This window comes from Mauremys mutica, chromosome 4 (assembly GCF_020497125.1).
Source record: "Mauremys mutica isolate MM-2020 ecotype Southern chromosome 4, ASM2049712v1, whole genome shotgun sequence".
NCBI classification, from domain to species: Eukaryota; Metazoa; Chordata; order Testudines; family Geoemydidae; genus Mauremys; species Mauremys mutica.
Window position 1 is genome coordinate 64799379 of NC_059075.1, and position 23785 is coordinate 64823163.

Genomic DNA, 23785 nt, shown 5'->3' on the forward strand with positions numbered 1-23785 from the left:
CAAAATAGTTTTCCATTTGTTTTAATATTGGTCTTTTCAAAATCTGGTTGAGCAAAATGTGTAGTTTCCTTTCCAAAGGTAACTAAAAAATTGTTTTAAAAACCTATAAAAAAAACAGCATTCAGAAGTCTGTATTCCTCATGCAACAGTTAATTACAACACTGAATGTTAAACTGAGGCTGCACTACACAAGGTGTTAGTAACATCAATTGTAGCACAGGAATTACAGAACCTTCAACTCTTGCTGTGTGAATAAATGATTAATTTTTTAAAATATATATTTGAAGTTAAAGATGCATATTATGTCATCAAAGTAGCGATAACATGGTCAAGGCTGTTCTGGCTATTTCCATTTTAACTCTGATTTTACCTCACCTCCAAAATTCCTCCAATACTGTCCTTTTGCATTTCAAAGTCTGTATATTTAGTTTACAGTAAGGAGATTTTTTGGCAAAACATGAGGCAAATAAGAAAGCAGTTTCTGAAATAAGGAAATGCTGTTGGTGCAATTCACCTTTGGAAAATTCTTTTATTATAGTTTGGTTAACCAACCAGAAATTTAAGCTTCGTTTGTTCAAGTCTTAGGCAAAATCTGGTGCACATGCAGATATATTCCAATATATATTTTAGTAGTTTTTTTTGGTCTGGACTCCAACGTGGAATGCTTTACAGAAAGTCTAATTTTATATACAACTGGTTGCAGAATTATGCTGGAGAGGCTTGTAAATTATAACAGAATTGCTCAAATTAATAGGATGTTACAAATATTCTGCTGGTGATTTGAATACTATGTTACCTAGTATTTTGTTAAAAATCTGCAGTCTTTTCACCACATCAGTGTTTTAAATACTTTCTAAAACAAGCAAAACTCCTAAGGTGAAAAACTTTAGACAATTCTGATTATGGGAGTCTTCAAAGTCTAGTCCTAAGTAGTACCACTGCCAAAGAATGAATAAATGCCCTTTTATATGTTGTCCTCAAATAATTTGCACATTTTTCATTTCACTTAACAGTACAGGTTAGCAAGAAAAATATAAAAAAGACTGCAGAACAGGATGACCTCTGGAAGAGGAAACTGAAAAAGAAAATTGTTCTGGTCAGTATTGCCATTAAGTTCAATGTATGCAGGAGTGGGGTCGAAATTAGGTCAACACAATCCTCATTATAGAATTTTAAGCTATTTTGAAGAAGAAAACAGATAAAACCACAATTTGCCATCATTCTGAGGTTCTCTTATATTCTTGGCACACTGGGATTTCGCTCAATACAGCTGCGTAACTCAAGGTGTGGATTTTCACCTTCTATGCAGGCAAAAGCAGCCCAAGAGGCAGCACACACAACCAAAACAGCAGATAGCCATTATCCTTCCCATTACTCTTCCCTCCATGCCCTGCCTCCCACTGCAACACACTTTACTGTTTAGCCCCTGATTCTGCAACTTGTTGTGCCCACACAAAGCTCCACTTTGTGAAGGCCAATGAGGGCCCTGTCTGCATCCCAATCCTGAGAATGGGAGGATTCCTCAGCAACATGATTATATCTCCTCTGTGTTGCTAGGGCTACAGCATCCAGTGAGCCTTCTTTCTCAGGAAATCTTTAGAGAGGAGCATGAAGACCCAGAAAACTATTTGCAAAGCAACTACTGAGGGGGTGTCTGGCCCCCATAAAAAGTACAAAAGACTATAATTTAGGCTTCTCTCTCTCAAGGCCTGACTATGCCTAGAACCTTAACTTCCACGCCTATTGCAGTGCACTGGTGGTCGTGGCTTATCTCAGGGGTGGGCAAACTTTTTGGCCCGAGGGCCACATCTGGGTGGGGCAATTGCATGCAGGGCCATGAATGTTGGGCTAGGGCAGGCAGTTGGGGGCTCAGGGCAGGGGGTTGGGGTGCAGGAGGAGGCTCAGGGCAGGGGGTTGGGGTGCAGGAAGGGTTGGGGGTGAGGGCTCCAGCCCAGCACCACTTACCTTGAGTGGCTCCAGGGTAGCAGCAGCACACAGCAGGGCTAAGGCAGAGAGCTCCAAGGGCTGCCCTTGCCTGTAGGTACCTTTCCCAAAGCTCCCACTGGCCGCGGTTCCACATTCCCTGCCAATGGGAGTGGCCGGGGGCGGTGCCTGCAGGCAAGGGCAGCACACAGAGCCCGCAGGGACGTGGTGCCGGCCGCTTGCAGCACAGCCACAGGGCTGGCAATCCCGTGGGCCAGATCCAAAGCCCTGATGGGCCGGATGCAGCCCTAGTTTGCCCACCCCTGGCTTATCTTCGCCTCACAAAGTAATACAGCCAGAGAGCATGCATGTGTGGAGAAAGTTGATAGAGACTCCCCATTTTTAACTAAAATGAAGGGAAAAACTATTCCCCTATAACAGAGAAAGCCTCCATCTCCTTCTCAGAGATGGTGTAGACGTATCCGGGGAAACAAGTGTTGTTTAAAAATATTCTTATCAAAACTTTTAAAACGCTGACTCCCTAGAGTCAGGTTGAAAGTTTTGTTAATCACAGCCAGCTAACATATTTTTGAATATGACTGTCCTTGCCCACATTTCAAAATCTCATTTCACATCATGTTAGTTAAAATGTTCTCTCACAATACATTTTACCAGAGTAGACATCATCAAAACCAATACAGTTTAAAAGCTAATTCGTCAGTCTTGGTCTATCCTAGTGGGATCCATAGCCAACTAACATTCTTAAACACCATGGGTTTGGGCCAGAGTAAGTGCTAAGTAGCCTACGCTGACACATGTAGCTAACACCACTCACTTCACAGGGCCAGGCAGTGGGGACGAAGAGATGCCCCCCCTCCTCCGTGGAGGCGGGGGGGGGGGAATGGATGGTTACGCTCCGCGTTTCCAAGCGAGAGGATGGCAGGTGGCCCCCACCCCTCAGCGAAGGGGCGTCCCCGCCTCCCCCTCTCATAGGGCAGAGACTCGCCGCTCGCTCGGGGGGGGGGGGATACACCGATGCACACCCCAGTGCGAGACTCGCCCCCACCCCCGGCGCTGGGCAGCCCCCTCGTGGTGCTCGGTGGAGGGGGCGGGTTCTCCCCAGGATGGGGAGCGGGGTTTCCTCGCGCACCCGGGGGGGGGAGGGGGGATCGCGTCTCCTCCGCGGGCGGGCGGGCGCCGATGGCGGCTTCTCTCCCCACCTGCCCCCGGGACTCACCCTCCTTCCCTGAGGGGCAGGAGCCGCGTGCGTGGCACCGCCTCAGCCTCTCCTGCACGCGCCGGATGGGGAAGGCCTGTCCCGCTCGCCGCCTCCGCCGGGCTTGGGGGCCTCTAGGCCGCGAACACACCGCACAGAGCCAGGCGCGCCGCCGTGCTGTGCTGGGGGTCACGTGAGCCACCCTTCCGCCAGCGTCCCAGCCTGCACCGCGCCGCCCGATCATAGAGGCATCCTGGGAGTTCTGACAGAACGCCCACGCTATGCGCACAGAGGCACAAAGCGCGTCTTACCATAGAGTGGCGAGGGCTAGAAGGGCGTAGGGAGAAAAGGGGCGTCCGGCGCCATCTTTGCTGGGGGCAGCCAGGAGCGGTAACCACTTGATTGACCCTTACTAGAATCGCCATCTTGAGGTCAAGTGACCGCGGGCTGCTGGCGTCTCACCTGCCTAACAGAAAAGCATCAGGGGGTTGGCGTCCCCCTCCCCGCATGGCGGCTCAGTATAGCCGCACCCCGTCCTCAGCCCTGGCACCGTCCTGCCTGCCAGGTGCCAGCGTAGCCCCGCTGCCCAGGGCCATGAGCCACCCAGGACGTACTGGTGTAACACACAGCAGCTACTGCTGGTGGGGCCCACGGGGCGACAAGGGCACATGCCGCTGGCTTCCCTGGCCCCTTGCCTGCAGCGAAAGCGCAATAAGTTACATTTAAAAATACAAAACGCTGTCCCCTCCCCAGACTACGTTCCCCTGTAGGCAATTACTGTAGTTACCAGCAAGATACCATGACATTGCCAGTGGAAGATATTCTATGATTCTACCTATGAGCATGAAGGGGAGGAAAGAGTTTGTCTTGTACAGACCATTAAAAGCTGGGCCACAGTAAGCGTAAGTTTGAGAATCTGTTTTACACAATAATTCAGCTCATGTCACATAAATCAAAAAAGGCATAACCTACCTCGCTATTTCTTTTTAAAGCTTTTCTTGGATTATATACACAATATATAAAGATAAGCACAAGTCTTTGCAGGATCATGGCCAAAAGATGGATGCATTGGTGGTCTAGTGGCGAGAATAGCTCCTTTCCAAGCAATTGACCCAGGTTTGATCCAATGCAGGGAGGCATTTTCTAACAAGTACCTACAGTGGTGCAACTGGTTAGTGCAGGAGGAAGTATTCCTGGGGTTGTGAGTTCAGGCCTCACCCAGAGCTTTCGTTTAGGTTGGACATTAGGAAAAACTTCCTGTCAGAGTGGTTAATCACTGAAATAAATTGCCTAGGGAGATCGTGGAATCTCCATCATTGGGGATTTTTAAGAGCAGGTTAGACAAACACTTGGAGTGGTTTAGATAATACTTAGGCCTGGTCTACACTGGGGGGGGGGGTTTCGAACTAAGGTACGCAAGTTCAGCTACGCGAATAGTGTAGCTGAACTTGAAGTACCTTAGTTCGAAGTACTTACCCGTCCTCACGGCGCGGGATCGAAGTCCGTGGCTCCCCCGTCAACTCCGCCACCGCCGTTTGCGGTGGTGGAGTTCCGGAGTCGACGGGAGCGCGTTCGGAGTTCGATATATCGCGTCTAGATGAGACGCGATATATCGAACTCCGAGAAGTCGATCGCTACCCGCCGACCTGGGTGGGTAGTATGGACGTACCCTTAGTCCTACCTGAGTGCAGGGGACTGGACTAGATGATCTCTCAAGGTCCCTTCCAGTTCTATGATTCTATGGCCAATCCAGTCCACCCACTTTCAAGTCAAGGGGGGCAGTGTTCACAGCGAGTGTTGAATATACAACAACTAGTGCCTCAAGTCAAAGAGAGCAGAGGGTGCTCACACTACAAATTTACAGCTGCTTTGTAGTGGTCAGTTTACTCAATGTTGCAATAGTGAGAAGGGAGGCTTCAAGACAATTTTCAGGAGAGTATGGGATAATACCTATAAACAGACAAGTAATGAAGAGAGTAATGCTTGGGGCAAAGTTGCTGTCCTATGAAGAAATCTATTTCATATATTTTGTTACAAATACAATGCTGGAGAAATTTGCCAGATATTCTAGATGAACAATAGCCGTCACAGAGAGCCTGCCAGTTTTTGTTGGCCTGCCTTGTAGAGGCTGAGACAATATTTCAGTTATGACAGCACATTTACTCCTTGTCTTCTGCTAACAAGTTTGTCAATTCTGGCAGCAGGTTGGAACATTCAGCAACAAGATACCAAACTGAGTCCACTAACTTGTTTCACACATACTCCTGAGCAGTCAGCAGGCCAGTGAAAACATCAGTCTAGCACACCATTTCCCTTTAAGCTGTTTCCATTAGATTTGTATAAATTATTAGCAAAGAAAATTATAGATTTGCATATGTACAAGGCTGAACAGTTTTGGCAGTAGAACACTGTTTTATGAATACCTGACTCTTTTAGAAGTAACATTTCTTTACTATAGGCTGTTAATTTAAATAGGATAATACATAGATTAGCTACAGTTATTTCTCCATACAATAGCTACAATTTATACTTCCCCATAACTAATAAATAAGGCTATGTTTTAGTCACGGGTATTTTTAGTAAAAGTCATGGACAGGTCATGGGGGGTAAAAAAAAATTCATGGTCTGTGACCTATCCATGACTTGAACTATATACCCCTGACTAAATCTTGGGTGCTCTGGGGCAGGGGATGGCCCGGGGGTGCTGCAGATGCTCTTGGGGGGGATGGCCTGAGGGCACCATGGGTGCTTGGGGAGGGCAGCAGCGCACTGCCCGAGACCTCCACTGATGCAGGGGGGGCAGTGGCCCACAGCCCAGGACCCCCACTGGTGCTTGGGGGAGCAAGTGTCAGTGTGCGGCCCAGGAACCCTGCTGGTACCGGGTGGGGGCCGCAGTGGACCAAGACTGCCCCAGCAGTGGCCAGTGTGGTTGGCCCCAGCCAGACGCACTGGCCGCTGCAGAAGTCTCAGAGGTACCGGAAAGTCATGGAATTTGTTACCTCTGTGACAGACTTGCAGACTTACTAATAAATACAAATGTAACAGTTGCAGTATCTAGCACTATTAGTCATGAAAATGTTTTATGAACATTAATTTATCCATGCAGTAGATCTGTGAGGCAGACAAATCTTATCTTAATTTTACAGATGGGAAAACTGAAGAAGAAAGAGAGGCAGGATTGAGAAACGTTAAATTCCTGGCTCCCATCTTGTGGTCTCAGATCACAGCTTGTTGCTTACTCCTTTTGAGACTATAGTCTTTCTGAAAAAAAATTAAAATAAAAATTCACAATACCACTTCCAGAGATACTAATAATTCACAAGACAATTGTAATTTATCCCCATTTTAACCCTTATTAAGAAATCCATGGTATTTTGATCCACACAGACACCAGTTCACCCATTCATTATTAGCTATAGACATCTACCTATTGCTCTTTACTTTACCTTAAATATTTAGACCCCAGACTCCCTCCTCCCCCATCCCAAGTAGTCTCTCCGATCAAGAAACCATGTAAATTGTCCAAGTATAGAGTTCAGCAACACTCCCTTCCCACATCCACCTGCTCACCCATTATTCCAATATTATAAAAATTATCTTTCTCAAACCTAGCCAAATATGTTGGCTATTCATCCTTCCTTTGTGAGTCAGAGACCCCACCTTCCAGATGCCAATCACATATTCAGTTTATCCCAATCCACTTTATGTTTACTTGCTATAGGCCCCAGAATACTTTGCTCAACACAGCCTAGTACATTACTTAGTTATCAAAGAAAAGAGAGTTAACTTACCTGCAGAATGTATTGAATTTCTAATTCCATTTTTGAAATTGTGGTTGTTATAAGTATACTACTATCTGTTATATAGATGGTGGGCAGCTATACAGAGTGCAGGGTTAAGGTGGTTTCTGAAATATGTAATGTAACATTTTCCAAATTTAAAGTCAGCACTAGAACTCAAGTCCTTCGTTCTAAAATCCTTGAACTAAAAGAAAGTCTTTGTTTCGGTGAAATATAGGTGAATCCTTATGTTCTTTCTAAGCTGCAGTCAACAATCAAAGGGTAGATTGCACTCTCTCACACACATTATAAACAATTATTTACAACAATCATTAACTATTTACAGTCTGTTTTGTTCAATAGAGCCTACGCATTGGTTTTCAAGGAAGGGGACAGAAGGTCCAGGAATTGTCACAGTTCACCTTGAAGAGATTCTTTCCAATACTTCCCTCAGTGAAAGAGGGTTTGGGAAGGCAATGGGGGCTCTAAAGATATAGAGCATTGGTGATCAAGAAAGACAAAAATGTTCCTATCTTTGTAGCTCCTGCGACGTCTACATTGATTTAACCCCATCCCCATTCTTCCCTAGCAGCACAGCTCCTTCACAACCAATGGTTGTATTGTTCCTCTTTCCCTGCCCCACCATGCTTTTGTGTCTAAATTTAATTGAATTAAATTAAGGGATTTAGGTGACTCAATCCCTTAAATTTAGTGCCTCCATTTCCCCATCTGTAAAATGGGTGAAATAATCCTTGTACATTTATACCTTCCCCGCCCCCCCTTCCCCCCGTAAGGATACATCACTTAATATTCAATACTAAACCTTAAACTTAAAACATTTTTGTTAAGTAGGGAAGTTTTATCATCTTTTTACAAAATTAAGCCATTGAAGCAAAAAGAGAAAATTACTTGCCCTAGGTCACCCAGGAGGTCAATGCAGAGCTGGGAATGTGCTCCAGTCATTCCACACTCTCCTTGCTGTGTATACTAGCAAGCCTGCCATAATTCCTCTTTCACTACAAGTTTGAATAGTCTAAAATTTGCATTACAGTATATCTTATCATATAAGCAATAAGCACCAAAATATTATTTAACATTAGTTTATCTGCACTGCTTTTTATAATTAATTTTTTTCAGTCTTCTAAGAGACTGTTAAAACACTTGAAATTAAAGTATAAAACTAGTTTTTAACTATGGTATTTGTGTAGATATGAAAAACCACTCTCATTCTTTTAAAGAAGTTTGGCAACTACCAAAAATCAGTGTTCTAACAGGAACTAGCTAATCAGGACAGGTGGAAGGTTGATCATCAAATATGGAGGATTTGGGATTCTGAAAAGAAAAAAAAAGTAAAATGATTGAATATAGCCAGAAGAATGAGGGAAAAGCCATATTACAAGAGCAGGCAAGTACGGAAATGAGGTTTGTTTGTGTTTTTAAAGTTGTTTTCTGTATGGATGCTCATACCCTTTCAGGAGTTAGCCATGTAAGAGACTGGACAGAAATAGTAATGGCAAGAAGATGGATGGTATGAACAGAAAATAAGAGAACTGAAGTTTTTTCAGTGTCGGACAAGATGATTCAAGGATCACAGTCACCAAACATGCAGTCAGGTTGAAAAGAGGATATATATATTTTGGGTGTGGAGATTGACAATAGCAAAGTCCTCTTCCAACACCAACAGCAACAAACTGTTTCCAGCCATGCCAGCACCCAGAGCACTTGAGGCATGACTATAAAATGACTGTCACGTAACTGCCTAAATCCAGCCACTTTGGTGCAGAATCCAGCACCACTGAAGTCACTGGGCCCAGGACCAAGCCCACACTGGATAATGTAATAGAGGTATCTAAAATAATGACTGGTATAGAGAAGATAAATCAGGCTTCCCTATTTACCCTCTTTCCTATAATAGAAGAGCAAAGGGATGCCCAGTAAAATTAAAAGGCAACAATACAACTTTTTTTAATCCACACAACTAACCTGTACAGCCACAGTTGTCCATTGACCATAAGGATTTTACATCATTCTCTGAAATATGAAGTCCTGGCCACTGTCAGAAACATGATATGGGACTAAGTGGGACCATTGATCTCATCTGGTATAACAATTCCTAGCTTTTCTGTGAATAGTCTTGTGAGATTTGAAAGTTTCCCCTCTCAGCCTTGCGTGTGTATGCTGTGCCTAACATCCAGCTGCAAAACATTTTCCAGTTGCTATTTGAAGACATTTGGCTCAGCAACTGGAGTTGATATTCTTCCACAAATTTGATTCACCATCTCTACAGACTATCAACTACACAAACAATGGACTGCAAACAGATTACCATTGGATTTTGAAATGGAACAATAAGACATTTCATTATTATGCTACTCTTCTAGTTGTTTATTCTCTTCTCTGGTAAATCTCTAGACCAAATTGTGATTGGTGGGGGTGGGGGAAATGGAGAAACCACAGATGCACATGCACAGAGCTTACCAGCATGTAACAGACTTAGGTTCCATCCATGCTATATGTAGAGCTACATCACTGGGAGGGTGGGGGGTGGAGGAGCGGTATTCTAGTTCCAATACAGTTGTCTGCTGACACAGTTAAAGCGCATTTCCTTATCTGTAGCATAGATGTGACCTTATGTGCTTCCAAAACATCCCTGAAATGTGTTAAAGTCTTGGACAGATCCAAAGCTTTAGCATGATCAAGAACACTGTTAAGGTCTCATATGTGTTGCAACATGGGCTCCTGACACAGTTCTGGTTATCATGCAGATGATATCATAGGTGAGTTAAACATCACTGAAGCCAACCCATTTATGCATTTCAGTATCATCTGGATGACATTTGTGTATAAGCAAACCAGGGAGGCCAAGTAGCAGAGCACTTCTTACCTGCATTTAAGAGAGAGTAGGCTTTTCATGGACATGGATGCTGAAAGTGTTTGTGAACACCACTTTGAAGATAGAGAGTATGCCACTTTCCAATAGTGGGTAATCATGGTCCTTCCAAAGTCAAATTGTGACTAAAGTTCACTACAAGAAGTGCAAAGGTAAGATAATCCATCTCTCTATGCAAAGGAGAAAAAATTGATCTGTGGTTAAGGCACAGGACTGGGAGTTTGGAGACCAGGATTGTATTTCCCAGCTCTCCTGGAGCCTCCCTGTGGGAAACTGGGCAAATCACTTACCCTGTCTGTACCTCAGTTTTCTCATATGAAAAGTGGGAGGAATACCTACCTGCCTACCTCATGATGGTACTGAGGCTAAACTAGGGTTGCCAACTTTCTAATCGCACAAAACTGAAACCCTAGCCACTCCCCTTCCCCGAGGCCCTGCCTCCTGTCCTGCCTCTTCCCTGATGCCCTGCCCCTCGCTCACTACATTTCCCCTCCCCCAGTGACTCGCTCTCCCGCACCTTCTCTCACTTTCACTGGGCTGAGGCAGGGGGTCGGGGTGCGGGAGCGGGTGAGGGCTCTAACTGGGGGTGCGGGCTTCAGGGTGGGGACAGAAATGAGAAGTTCAGGGTGTGGGAGGGGGCTCCAGCCTGGGGGGTGGGGCTGAGGGATTCGGGATGTGGGAGGGGGCTGCGGGTTGAGGCAGGGGGTTGGGGTGTGAGGGGGTATGGGCTCTGGGCTGGGGATGAGGGGTTTGGGGTGCAGGAGGGGCTCCGGATTGGGGGGGGGTCTCAGGGATGAGGCAGAGGGTTGGGGCATGGGCTTACCTCGGGCAGCTCCTGATCAGTGGGGCTAAGCAGGCTCCCTGCCTGTCCTGGCTCTGTGCTGCACCCCAGAAGCATACAGCAGGTCCAGGTCCTATGCCGGGGTGGGAGGCCCAGGAGGTGCCACACACTGCTCTTGCCCGCAGGCTCTGCCCCCCAGCTCCCATTGGCTATGGTTCCGGCTAATGGGAGTGCGGTGCCGGTGCTTGGGGCAGGGGCAGCATGTGGAGCCCTGTGGCCCCCCTGCCTAGAATCTGGACCTTCCAGGATGTAGCACAGTGCCAGGACAGGTAGGGACTAGCCTGCTTAGCCCTGCAGCAGTGCTGACTGTACTTTTAACGGCCCAGTCAGCAGTGCTGACCAGAGCCACCAGGGTCCCTTTTTGACCAGGCAACCCTAGGCTAAACTAATACAGATTTGTAAAATCTTTTGAAATGCTTGTGTTGAAGATGCTTTAAAAAAAAAAAGTGGAACAAATTAAAGAGGCCCAGTACCATGAAGATGGAGAAGATATATCAGTTACTTTAGTAACATGCATGTTACCAGATTGCCAAAACTCAGCAACAGAGTTGGCCCAACCACTTAGCAAGAGTTTCTTGTTCCCCACAAAAACAAAGAAAGAGGGAAGAGTCCATTGAGAACATTCACATCATGCTTCAGCAGCCACTCTACTGAGAAGCATTGGGAGTCTCAGAGAGAACTGCATCCAGTACTCCTCAGATGATCATTAGGATAGAATCATAGGACTGGAAGGGATCTCGAGAGGTCTTCTAGTCCAGTCCCCTGCTCTCATGGCAGGACTAAGTATTATCCAGACCATGTTTGTCTAACCTGCTCTTAAAAATCTCCAATGATGGAGATTCCACAACCTCCCTAGGCAACTTATTCCAGTGCTTAACTCCTTGACAGCTAGGATATTTTTCCTAATGTTCAACCTAAACCATCCTTGCTGCAATTTAAGCCCATTGCTTCTTGTCCTTTCTCTCCCTCCTCCTCGTAACAACCTTTTATGTTCTTGAAAACTGTTATCATTTCCCCTCTCAGTCTTCTCTTCTCCAGAGTAAACAAATCCAATCTTCCCTTATACGTCATGTTTTCTAGACCTTAAATCATTTTTGTTGCTCTTCTCTGAACTTTCTCCAATTCGTCTACATCTTTCCTGAAATGTGGCACCCAGAACCAGACACAATACTCCAGTTGAGGCCTAATCAGTGTGCAGTAGTGCGGAAGAATTACTTCTCGTGTGTTGCTTACAACACTCCAGCTAATACATCCCAGAATGATGTTTGCTTTTTTTGCAACAGTGTTATACTGTTGACTCATATTTAGTTTGTGATTCACTATGACCCCCAGATCCCTTTCTGCAGTACTCCTTCTGACCCCCACATCCATAGGCGCCAACTCCATGGAAGCTCCAGAGCTGGAGCACCCAAAGGGAAAAAATGGTGGGTGCTGAGCACCCACCAGCAGCCCTCCTATCAGCTCCCCCCCATCCACCCATGCCTTGCACCCGCCGGCGAGCCCCGCAGATCAGCACCTTCCCCTTCCTCTCCCCGTGCCTCCCACCCACCACGAACAGCTGTTTCATGGTTTGCAGGAAGCGGGGGGTGGGGGAGGAGGAGAGGAGTGAGGATGCAGTACACTCGGGGGAGGGAGTGAAACTGGGCGCAAAGGGGCAGGGTGGGAAGAGGTGGGGTGTGGGTGGGGCCTTGGGGGAAGGGGTGGAGTGAGGGCAGGGCCTGGGGTGGAGCCAGAGGTTGAGCATCCCCCAGCACTTTTAAAAGTTGGCGCCTGTGCCCAGATCCCTTTCCGCAGTATTCCTTCCTAGGCAGTCATTTCCCATTTGGTATGTGTTCCTTCCTAAGTGGAGTACTTTGCATTTGTCCGTATTGAATTTCATCCTATTTTCTTCAGACCATTTCTCCAGTTTGTCCAGATCAGAGGTGGGCAAACTTTTTGCCCCGAGGGCTGCATCGGGTTTCATAAATTGTATGGAGGGCTGGTTATGGGAGGGGGTGGTGGGGGCCTCTGCCCCCCTAGGACCCCTGCCCCATCCACCCCCCATCCCCTGACTGCCCCTGGAACCCCTGCCCCTGACTGCCCCCTGCTACTCCATCCAACCCCCACCTCCTTTCTGACTGCCCCCTGGGACTTCTGCCCCCATTCAACCCCATTTCCCCCCCCCGACCACCACCCCAAATTCCCCTGCCCTCTATCCAACCCCCTCTGCTCCCTGCCTCCTTACCTTGCTGCCTGGAGCACTGGTGGCTGGCAGCGCTACAGCCACGCCGTCCAGCTGGAGCCAGGCTGCCGCCGCCACCACACAGCACAGAGCACAGGATCAGGCCAGGCTCTGCAGCTGCGCTGCCCCAGGAGCTCCCAGCCCTGCTGCCCTGAGCATTGCACCGGCAGTGGAGTGAGCTGAGGCTGCGGGGAAGGGGGGGGCAGTGGGGGAGGGGCCGGGGGCTAGCATTCCGGGCCAGGAGCTTGGGGGCCGGGCAGGATGGTCCTGTGGACCAGATGTGGCTCGCGGGTCGTAGTTTGCCCACCCCAGTCCAGATCATTTTGAATGTTAATCTTATGCTCCAAAGCTCTTGCAACCCCCTCCCATCTTGGTAACATAAGGTCCATATAGCCCAGTGTCCTGTCTTCTGACAGTGGCCAATGCCAGGTGCCCCAGAGGGAATGAACAGAACAGATAATCATCAAATGGTATCGTCCACAAACTTTATGAGTGTACTCTTTATGCCATATTATCTATATCACTGATGACGATATTGAACAGAACCAGACCCAGAACTGATCCCTGTACTTGATATGCCTTTACAGCTTGACTGTGAACCACTGATAACTACTCTCTTGGAACAGTTTTCCAAACAGTTCTGCACTCACCTTATAGTAGCTCCATTTAGGTTGTATTTCCCTAGTTTGTTTATGAAGTCGTGAAACAGTATCAAAAGCCTTGCTAAATTCATGATATATCACATCTACTCCCCCGCTATCCACAAGGCTTGTTACCCTGTCAGAGAAAGCTATTAGGTTGGTTTGACACAAATTGTTCTTGACAAATCTATGCTGACCATTACTTATCACCTTACTATCTTCTGGGTGTCTGCAAATTGATTGCTTAATTATTTGCTCAATTATCTTTCAGGGTAGTGAAGTTACGATGACTGGTCTGTAATTCTCCAGGTTGTTCTTATTCCACTTTTTATAGATAGGCACTATCTATTTGCCCTTTTCTAGTCCGCTGGAAGTGCACCCATCTTCCATGACTTTTCAAAGATAGCAGCAAAGAATCCTGTGGCACCTTATAGACTAACAGACATTTTGCAGCATGAGCTTTCGTGGGTGAATACCCACTTCTTCAGATGCAAGAAGTGAATACCCACTTCTTCGGATGTCTTCTTGCATCCGAAGAAGTGGGTATTCACCCACGAAAGCTCATGCTGCAAAACGTCTGTTAGTCTATAAGGTGCCACAGGATTCTTTGCTGCTTCTACAGAACCAGACTAACACGGCTACCCCTCTGATACTTTTCAAAGATAACTGATAAGAAGCTGACTGAGGAGATATCTGAGCCACTGAGTATTCTAGAATGTATTTCATCAGGCCTTAGTGACTTGAAGACATCTAAGTTGTCTAAGTATTATTTAACTTGTTCTTTCCCTATTTTAGCCTCTTATCCTACCTCATTTTCACTGGCATTCACTATGTTAGATGTCCAAGCACTACTAAACTTTTTGGTAAAAACTGAAGCAAAAAAGTAATTTAGCACTTCTACTATATCCATATTTTCTGTTATTGTTTCCCGCCACCCCTGAGTAATGGGCCTACCCTGTCCTTGGTCTTCCTCTTGCTTCTAATATATTTGTATAATTTTTTTTTGTTACCTTTATGTCTCTAGCTAGTTTAATCTCATTTTGTGCCTTGGCCTTTCTAATTTTTTTCCTACATGCTTGCGTTGTTTGTTTATATGCATCCTTTGTAATTTGACCTAGTTTCCGCTTTTTGTAGGACTCTTTTTTGAGTTTCAGATCATTGAAGATCTCCTGGTTAAGCCAGGGTGGTCTCTTTCCATATGTCCTATCTTTCCTACACAGTGGAATACTTTGCTCTTGTACCCTCAATGATTTCTCTTTGAAAAACTGCCAACTCTCTTGAACTCTTTTCCCCCTTACATTTGCTTCCCATGGAATCTTACCTACCAACTCCGAGTTTGCTGAAGTCTGCCTTCTTGAAATCCATTATCTTTATTGTGCTGTTTTCCCTCCTACCATTCCTTAGAATCATGAACTCTATCATTTCATGATCACTTTCACCCAAGCTTCCTTCCACTTTCAAATTCTCAACCATTTGCTCCCTCCTCTTTATCAAAATCAAATCTAGAAAAGTCTCTCCACCTTCTAGAGGACCTAATTATTTGCAAGATCTCAAGATAGTGGTGGTGGTGGAAAATGAGCCATAAATTGCTTTCCCCCACCCAGTCCTGGAAATGAAAAGAAGGCGGGGCAAGCTGTCAGTTTTCTCCACTTCTTGACCTGCCACCAGAGATTGGCACCAGTTCAGATCGGACCCTATTTCCACTCCAGTTTTGCTGCTAGAGTGGGAGAGCAGACTTTTGTGTGTGTTACTGAGTCATCAGTGAGGATCCTGAAAGCATGTGCAATGCTAAGACAGCGTATCAGCAGAAAAGGCTGTATCCTCCTGGCTTTGAGAGAGGAGTGGGAGAAAAACCCAGACCCCAGGGGCCTAGTGAAAAGCCCAGTAGTAGCACACAGACTTCTGAGTGTAACTCCCATGTGAAAACTGTGGTAACCCAACCTGAGAAGCAGTGGGGTGGGGGTGGGGGTGAGGGGACTTTTTCAGTGAGTGATTACAAGAGTAGGAGTGGGGAAATCACTAATAGCATGAGAACAAGGTGAAGGGAAATCAGCCACCCCCCCCCCCCCAAAAAAAAACCCGTCAGCACAGTCCCTAAGATAAAGCGCGCTACGGCACAAGCTCCCCCGGCCCCCCGCAATTACCAATCCACGCGCTCACCCCTGCGCAAGCCACTCTCCCGCCCCGGCTTCACCCCACCGCCCCCAGCCACGTTCTGCGGGCGGTGCAGAGCCGGCCTTGGAAACCACAACTCCCGGCCGCCCGTGCGCGCCGGCGGCGCCTCGTTCCGCGGTGCTCACCCTGGGACTTGCAGTCCGCCCGCGGCTCCGCAGGCATGAGGGCGCGGCGCGGAAGCGCCAGTACTACAGCTCCCGGCGTGCCTGGGCGCCCTCTGCTCCTTCCTCCGCGCTCACCTTCCTGTCTTCGCGGCGAGAAAATAAGCCTGAAGTTCCCTGCGATCAGCTGATCCCCTCTGACAACAAGGGGAGACGGAGGCGAGGAGCTGGGGAACTGGCACAGGCACCCCGCGGGGGCAGTCAGCCTGCCTGGGGGGGCTGACACAGCCATCCCGGGGCTACACCTCAACGTGTTCGGGGAGCGGGGCAGACTCCCCCCAGGCTGCTGAGAGGAGGAGGAAGAGGCGGCTGGGACCTGACTCAGTCACTAAGTACTGGAGGGAGGAAGAGAAGGAGGAGGAGGAGGAAGGTGCCCGCTGTTTTGTAAACAATAGACTGGGTCATGGAGTCCCTTTTGGGGGGCCTTCTTTGTTCCTAGGCACAGTATATCCTATCCCCCTCGCAAACCCGCCTGCCGATGATAGTGTTATTATTGTTTAACAGAAGGAATTACTGCTTTTTAAAAACCTGTTTAAAATGACAAAATTTTGTTTAGTCTGGTTTAAGGTAGGCGAATGGTGAAAGTATGAGCAGGCAAGCAGCCGATACTGCTGTTATTTAGTAAATGTAGAATTGTTTAAAGAAATGTGAAGTGACTAAAGAAAACATTTGTTTTAGCTCCAGGCAGAGTCTGTATTTGGAGTGATCAAGACACAACTGTAAACAGTGTATAGGTGCAGTTTAACCCTCCTTGGCACCTCCCTTTCGCCCTATCATTGATGACATTTTTAATAAGTTATTACTTTAAATAAGTGTTTAAAATGACCAAGAAAAAAATTGTTGATTGTTTTGATTTAAGGTAGGTGAAGAACCAGGCCACAAATATAATCAGTCATCTTAAATCTTTAAAAAGTTGTTTGTTTTTCTAAATACATTTTAAATGACAAGTTAGCTGACTTAGTCATGATAGGCTTTGTATATGGCGTGGCAACTGTAAACAAGTGTGTTCAGACAAAGACTAGTTGATCTGCAGTGTACATGTAGCAGTTATTTGTTTTAGTAGCCTTATTTTGGAAATACTATGTGTGTGCGGCATACAAACAAATGTCAGTGTGGTTATAATAACTTAGATTTTGTATCCAGAATGACAGGGCTGAGCATACAAGGATAATTTCTTCTTTAGGAAAGCAGATCAGGAAAGTCCCTGGAGTGCTGTGAACTCTGAGGGAGGAGCTTAACTGTGGGGTGAGACTAGTGAATTTTCTAGGGATACAATGCTCTGCACTTTGCATTTCTAAGGTTAACTCATTTCTTCTTAAGATCATATGTTGCTAATTAAAATTCATCTTTTTTCCCTCCCTCGGCTCCAGGTGTTCCAGGGAAACATTTGAACCTGTCTATTGAAATACCCCAGTCTGACTTCTCTAGATCACTGAAACTACAGCTTCAAGTTAAGTAGAAAACCCTGTGGGTCAGCAATTGAAACAACCAATCTTGTTTAAGGTTATTTTAGAGAAAGAACACTTCATCTGCACTTTACATATCATTAAACCTTTTTTTGGGGTGGAGGGAGAGATTCAATGTTCAGGCTGGTACAAATCTTTACAGGAGCAGTCATTACATTGTTTATAAAGTTAAGAATCCAAAGTCTCTTTTTGCAGCTTTTTGTCCTTGTGAAGACAGATTAATTTTACAACTGAAAGCTCTTGAAAACCTGTATACATTTCCATTTAAAAAAACCAAACTGATCAGATAAATACAACTTAAAAAAAAAAAGTTGACGATGAGTGCTCATGCTCAAACAGCAGAGAAGGGACTCAACACAGCACTCCTGTGTCAGGAAAGTTACGTTTGCAGTGGGACCGATGAAGCAGTCTTTGAGTGCGATGAGTGTGGGACCCTGCAATGTCAGCGCTGTGAAGAAGAGTTGCACAGGCAGGAAAGGCTGCGAAACCATGAACGGACCCGTATAAGACCTGGCCATGTCCCTTACTGCGACAACTGCAAGGGTGCCAATGGGAATATAATGCACAACAATGCCACAGGATCCAGGCAGAGGGCAGCAATGAGGTGCCAGATGTGCAAAATAAACCTATGCGTGGAGTGTCAGAAGAGGATGCACGCTGGGGGAAACAAAAGGAAACACCCAATTACCGTGTACCATGGTAGCAAACACCAAGAGGAAGAGGAGGAAGGGATGGATGAGGAGACCAAGAGGAGGAAGATGACAGAAAAGGTTGCAAGTTTCCTCCTGGTGGATGAAACTGAAGAGATTCAGGTAAGAACTATTGTGTCCTTTGAACAGACAATATATTTTAGTTTCTGTGTTAACCATACTTCTTGATAGTTCTGTTAGACTCCACTTGACTAATTCTTTATGTAGTCAGACACCTTGAATCGTAAAACACCACTAATGATGAAATTGGGATAATCTGCTCTTGGTGCTAAATTAGCATCCTTGACCAAAGAGACATAGTGCTCAGGAATTTTCTTATATGCCTAGCATATGCTAATGGTTATCATCCAAGGAGACCATCTCCTGCTGAGGTAGTCAAAAGACCACACTGATAAGCCCTTTGCACAGCAGGAGTCTTCTTTGGGAGAGATCATGTGATTAATGAGCAGAGCTGTGGGAAGAACTGGGTGGACTAATGGAGAACAGATCAAGATAAGCTGTCTCTGCACAGGGAACCCAGCTAACATAGATGATAAAGTGGTTTGTTTTAGGATTTTTTTTGTTTTTGTTTGTTGGTGGGAGGGAGAGGAAGAGAAGATAGAAGTGACAAAGTTCTATAAGAAAATCTAGACTTGTGGGTGCCATCCGGGCCTCGAGATACTGTGCTTAGGGTGTTACAGTCACAGGTATGATTTTAAAACTCCTACTGAACACAGCTGGGGTGAACTGATTGCCCATTCCTTTGTGCAAAGAATGTATGTAAAGATAGTACTATTACTCATCAGCTCAGAATGACCACTGCAGGAGAGCCTATTGTACCATCACCCTGATTAGTGTATAATAAATACTACTACTAGGCATGAGGGGCAGTGTGGGAGAAAGCACAAAGGGTTCAAAGACAGGAGGTGACCTAGACAGAGTGATAAGCTAGGAAAATGACCTATCCAGTAGCATTCAATATGGATAGGAGAGGGGCGAAACTGAGTTTGTCAAGGCTAAAGAAAAGGATGCTCCAGTAATCGAGACCTGAGATGAGAGTTTTAGTTGTATGGATGGCTACAAGAGGCCATATCTTTGAGATGTTATGCAGAAAGAATCTGAAAGATTTAGATGTAGCTTGGATGTGAGGACTTAGAGAGAGGTCTGAGTCAAAGATCATTTCCAGGTTACGGGCCTGAGTGACAGGCAGGATAGTGGTGTTATCCTCAGGGATCAAGAAAGGAGGTAGTCTCCCCTCCCCACAAGCCCTTCCCACTAAGCGCTGTTTTTTAGCCATGATGAGGTTGAGCTGACTGCTAGATATCCATGATGGCACGTAAGAGACAGGCTGAGATTTTATTTTGAACAGGTGCTCCCTGTAAACATCCTTAGAACTTGCTCATGATCCTCAAAACTCTCCTTTGCCATGAGGCCTACAAAAAACTTAGCAATGATTATGCTGCTGGTATGCTGAGTCCACTGCCTATCGTGCTGACCAATCCTGTCTTATTGTTTCTTTTTACTTCCCTATCTATACCCATCCCTTGTGTCTTGTCTTATACTTAGATTGTAAGCTCCTTTGGGCAGGGACCATCTTTTCTGTGTTTATATAGCGGTTAGCACAGTGGGGTTCTGGGCTGTGAGTATAGTCCCTAGGCGCTATGGTACTACAAATAAAAGGTTAGCTTTGCTAAACTTTTCATCTTACCTCTTATAGTAGCTTTGGCCTAAGAATCACAGAGAACTGATTTAATGGGTGATTCTTACCACAGGGTATGAATCCAATCCTTTGGTATAGTCTCACCATCAGTAGCAGGTGGGATAATATCAGTTTGTCCAAGATTATAATAGTGTCATGTACACCCTTAGATACAGTAAGCAGCCTCCTGAGCTCCAGCTGATCATGGAGATGGTTGATCATGTGGATTCTGCCTTCTATAGCATGAGGTGACTGACTTATGAACCTAGATCAGCAGTCATAAGAGACAGCTAGACCTCTTGTTCTTAGTCAAAGTGGGGCAAGGAAAAAAGCTTTGTGGCTAGAGTTTCTTAACAAAGAGAGGAAGAAAGCTTCCTGCAGCAAGTTACAAGAGGCTAGGTTCCTGGAAGCCACAATGTTAAATGGAGAAAGGAGGGTCCATTTATTGTTGATTCTCTCAGCTGAAACTCCCACAGCAACCAACATCTCCCTCTCCAATTTAAGAGTTTTCCTTGCCTTGTTAACAGAGCAACCCTTTCCACCTCCTGAGTCCAGCCCCATGCTTGGGTTTCTCTGTAACCCCTGCAGTGAGACATCTGTTGCTCAAGGGTCTGAAATTGAGCTTCTTCCTGCCAAACACTGCACAGGATATACATACTGCTCCATGGAAAGACTAAAGAAAGTTTAGATGCCCTGGATGACTGCTGAACATAGAAGATGGAAAGGAAACCACATCCTGTACTTGCCCCAAGGATGGCCCATTAAAGATGATCTGGTTGGTCATTTTATGCAACTGTTGGGTAATAGGTTGCTCTGCTGTTGGGGTCCAATGTTCCCTCTAATTTAAAGGTTACATGCACTCTTGATGGAAAGCTGCTTTAAGGAGCATTGCTTAGCTACTTCACTCCCTGAATAGTCCTGAAAATACTGGGGCTTCCCTTTATTACTTGCTGGCTTGAGCCAGGTCAGAGTCTAGAGGTGAAAGGATAGAAAAACATAGAACACATTTTCTAAAAGAGGGAATCCTTAGCAATCAAAACAAACTAACAAAATGACTTCTGTCTTTGGAGAAGATCTTATCTCTGTTTTACTGCCTGCCTCTGTGTGTGGAGAAGCATTTGTATAGCAAATGCTCCCAGTTTCTGTAACACTTTCTCCCCGATCTGCTGATGTGGGAATATTTTGATGACGCTGTCAGCCTGAGCCTTTTCCCCAGGACTGTACCCTGCTTTCCTGCAGCCTTAAGTTCCACAGTGGGGCCTTTGCCTCAGACTTTTAAAAGGAAGCAGAGTTGTAACACCAATCAGACACAGGGCTTGACAGAGGTTCCAAACTCTTAGGGGTGGGGCGTCTTGTTTGCATGGTCTGAAACTGGGGCTTCCATGTCCCTAGCATCCGTTTCACCTGTTTTCCTTTCTCTCTCCCTCTTCATTTGGTTTAGGACGCTTTTCTTTCCTATGTATCTTTGTGAATTTGTTTCTCCCCAGCTTCTATTAATGTCTCCGTTCTCAGTCCCTGTCATTCCCTCCCCAGCACTTCCTCATCTCTCTCCTACTCCTTTTCCAGTTCCCTCTCCCCCACTTGGTTGGCTTTCTGTTCTCCCAGTGCAAAGGATGGGAGCAGCTGAAAAGTGTTGACAGATACAATGCTCCTACAAAGCAGCCCCTCCCTCTCCACCTCCCAGGTCTGTAAGCATTTTGGAGAACATTAGGATACTTTTTTCTTAGAAGTGTGAGAGGAGTCATACAAAACTCAGCAGAATACACAACCCTGCCAGTGGTTCCTAGCCTGACTCCTGGCTGATTTGAAAAATAATCCTTGGAAAGCATTTTATCATCACTTTTCTCTGTATGGCTTGCTTGTTCTGCACTCACTGGCTGTTTCTTGCCTCAGTGAGTGCAGGTTCCCTTTCCTGCTTCTTGCCATTCACCACTGCATGTGTGTGGTCACACTTCTGCCCTCTTGCTGAACAAGGCACAGCTCTGAAAAGCAAGCTGTAGGCTACTTATCAGTTGCTTGTCCCTTAGTCCCAGGATGGTTTTTCAAAACCTAGCTAAACTAGGATTATTGGCGGATATGCTGGTGCCTTCCCCATGCTTACCAAAGGGCTCTTTGTAGGGTTCCAGTGAGAGCAGAAGACAGGCAGAGCAAGTAGAGGCTTGAAGAGAAGCCATGGGAGGCAAAGTCAGGTAATCTCCTGACCCCTTTTCTCTTCTCATCCAATCTCTCTTGGCCTTTCCCACTGCTGTACTCCCCTGTTCCAGCAGGGGCCAGTCAGGGTATGTCTACACAGCAATGTAAACCTAGACCCCTTTGTGTCCACACAACAGTTTTGCTAACCTGGGGTCTCAGGATCCTGCAAGGCTGGAGAGTCTGAGCCTGTGTTAAGCTGGGATCTAAGGTCTGAGCCCTATTGCTTTCCTTTGTGCACACAGCTTCGGTTTGATTCGGGTCACAGAAGTGCTCTGGATGTATCCCAGACTTACTTGGGGCAACTTCCTTAGTCCTCTCTATGCTGACAATCTGTGGTGCAGTCTCTTGCACTCTACTGCAAAAGGAAGCCACACATCCCTTTGCAAATGGCAGCAGCTCAGGTCAGCGTTAGCCCAATGTCTGCTGAACACTGGTCTGGAAGTGCCTTATCAGAGCACCTGCAGGGTTTTCAGTGGAGACTGCGAAAAGCTTCTTCTGACCGAAGAGAGCTGCTTTCTGGTCACAAGAGCACAGCCAGTTTTTGGTGAGTACAGCCCGGGTGCCTCAGCGCATACAGCCCCAGGGAGGGCCTGGGAGCAAGGGCCAGAGATTGGAGTGGGGACTAAGCGGCTGCCCTGCAGGAAGAAGGAGCAGCAGAGCTCCTGGATCAGCACAACTTGGGGAGGATGACCCCCAACATCCTGGCTTCTCCCCTTCCCTGCAGGGTAACCTCTTCGTCCCCTCTCCACTCTCTGCCCCTGCCCCCACTCTCCCTGGGGCTGCGTGTGCAGAGGTGCCTGGGAAACATGCACTATCAGGGTGGCGAGTGGGAGTCAGCCCCAAAACCTCTCTGCAGCCTCCTGTCGCTGCTGAGCAGAGCTTGCCTGGAGCAGGGAGCAAAGCTGACAGGCGGGAGGTAGCTCCCGACTGCCGGGATGTTGGGGGTCACCCCTTCCCCAGCTTTGAGTCAGGAGCTCTGCTGCTCTCCCTCCCTGCAGAGCAGCTGCTTGTTCCCCACTCCACTCCGTGGCTTTTGCTCCTGGGTCTTCCCTGCCCGCCCTGGGGCTGCGTGTGAAGGGGCATACGGGCACAGTGAGGGCGGTGAGTTGCAGCCAGGCCCACAGCTTCTGGGGTGCAGTGGGGGCAGGGATAAGGGATCCCGAGGGAGTGCTGGCGTACACTGTACCCCAAACCCTGGGGATGCACTTCACTGCTCCAGAGCTGGCAGCGGCCAGGCTGAGGGGTGTGTAGGTGTTTTCCCTCTGAAACCTACATTTTATGTCAAACTTCAAAACAGACAAAACTAAATAATAAACAACCAACCAAAACCACCTTCATGGAATATCCCATTTTAAAAATTAAGAATTGCCAAGTTTCATTTGAATAGTCTGACAGCCCTGGAGCCTGGTGGCCCAATTATCCTTGGAACAGGAGCATGTGGGCATTTTCCTGCCAATGTGACTCAGCCTAGAGGTGAAGAGCCCAATTCTCATATTAGATGGTAATTCATTCTACTGACACAGCTATGAGAGGAGCTAATTATGCAGTTTATGAGCTCCTTATGGACACTGGGGTCTCATCAATAGCACCCATCACAGTTAGGAAACGGTGGGCAGTAGAGTTTTCCCACAGTGCAACACATTTGTAAGGCTAGAGTGTCGACATAGGAAGGGGTGTGAAAGACGCTCTGGGATAGGGTTACTTTGACTCAGGTCTGTGCACTGCAGTGTGGATTCCAGAGCCCTCAATTTGAACACAGGTCAGAAAATCCTTACCCTAGGGTTAAAATGCAGTGTACATACTCAAGCCCAGGGTACCCTGACATTGGTCAGCTGATGTGAGTCCCACTAACCTTAGGCTTACAGTGCTGTGTAGACGTACCCCCAGAGGC

General features: G+C 46.7%; 2 protein-coding genes across 8 annotated transcripts in view; one reads left to right on the plus strand and one right to left on the minus strand.

Moving 5' to 3' along the window:
* Positions 1 to 23785, minus strand: part of RBM25 (RNA binding motif protein 25) — a 72171-nt gene that overhangs the window by 35009 nt on the left and 13377 nt on the right. For 2 of the 5 annotated variants that reach the window (XM_045012175.1, XM_045012174.1), the window contains exon 1: positions 3451 to 3599. The exons of 2 other annotated variants lie outside the window; for them this stretch is intronic. In XM_045012175.1, the coding sequence (XP_044868110.1) occupies positions 3451 to 3564 (114 nt within the window). In that variant the 5' untranslated portion in view covers positions 3565 to 3599. Of the gene's footprint in view, positions 1 to 3160; positions 3380 to 3450; positions 3600 to 23785 lie in introns of those variants that run through there. One more of the 5 variants, XM_045012176.1, reaches the window with a different exon arrangement.
* Positions 15845 to 23785, plus strand: part of ZFYVE1 (zinc finger FYVE-type containing 1) — a 32958-nt gene continuing 25017 nt past the window's right edge. Inside the window, exons 1-3 of one of the 3 annotated variants that reach the window (XM_045012179.1) lie at positions 15845 to 16217; positions 17218 to 17297; positions 17509 to 18125. In XM_045012179.1, coding sequence (XP_044868114.1) covers positions 17631 to 18125 — 495 coding nt within the window. In that variant the 5' untranslated portion in view covers positions 15845 to 16217; positions 17218 to 17297; positions 17509 to 17630. Of the gene's footprint in view, positions 16218 to 17217; positions 17298 to 17508; positions 18126 to 18457; positions 18564 to 18690; positions 18710 to 23785 lie in introns of those variants that run through there. The other 2 variants (XM_045012180.1, XM_045012181.1) reach the window with 2 other exon arrangements.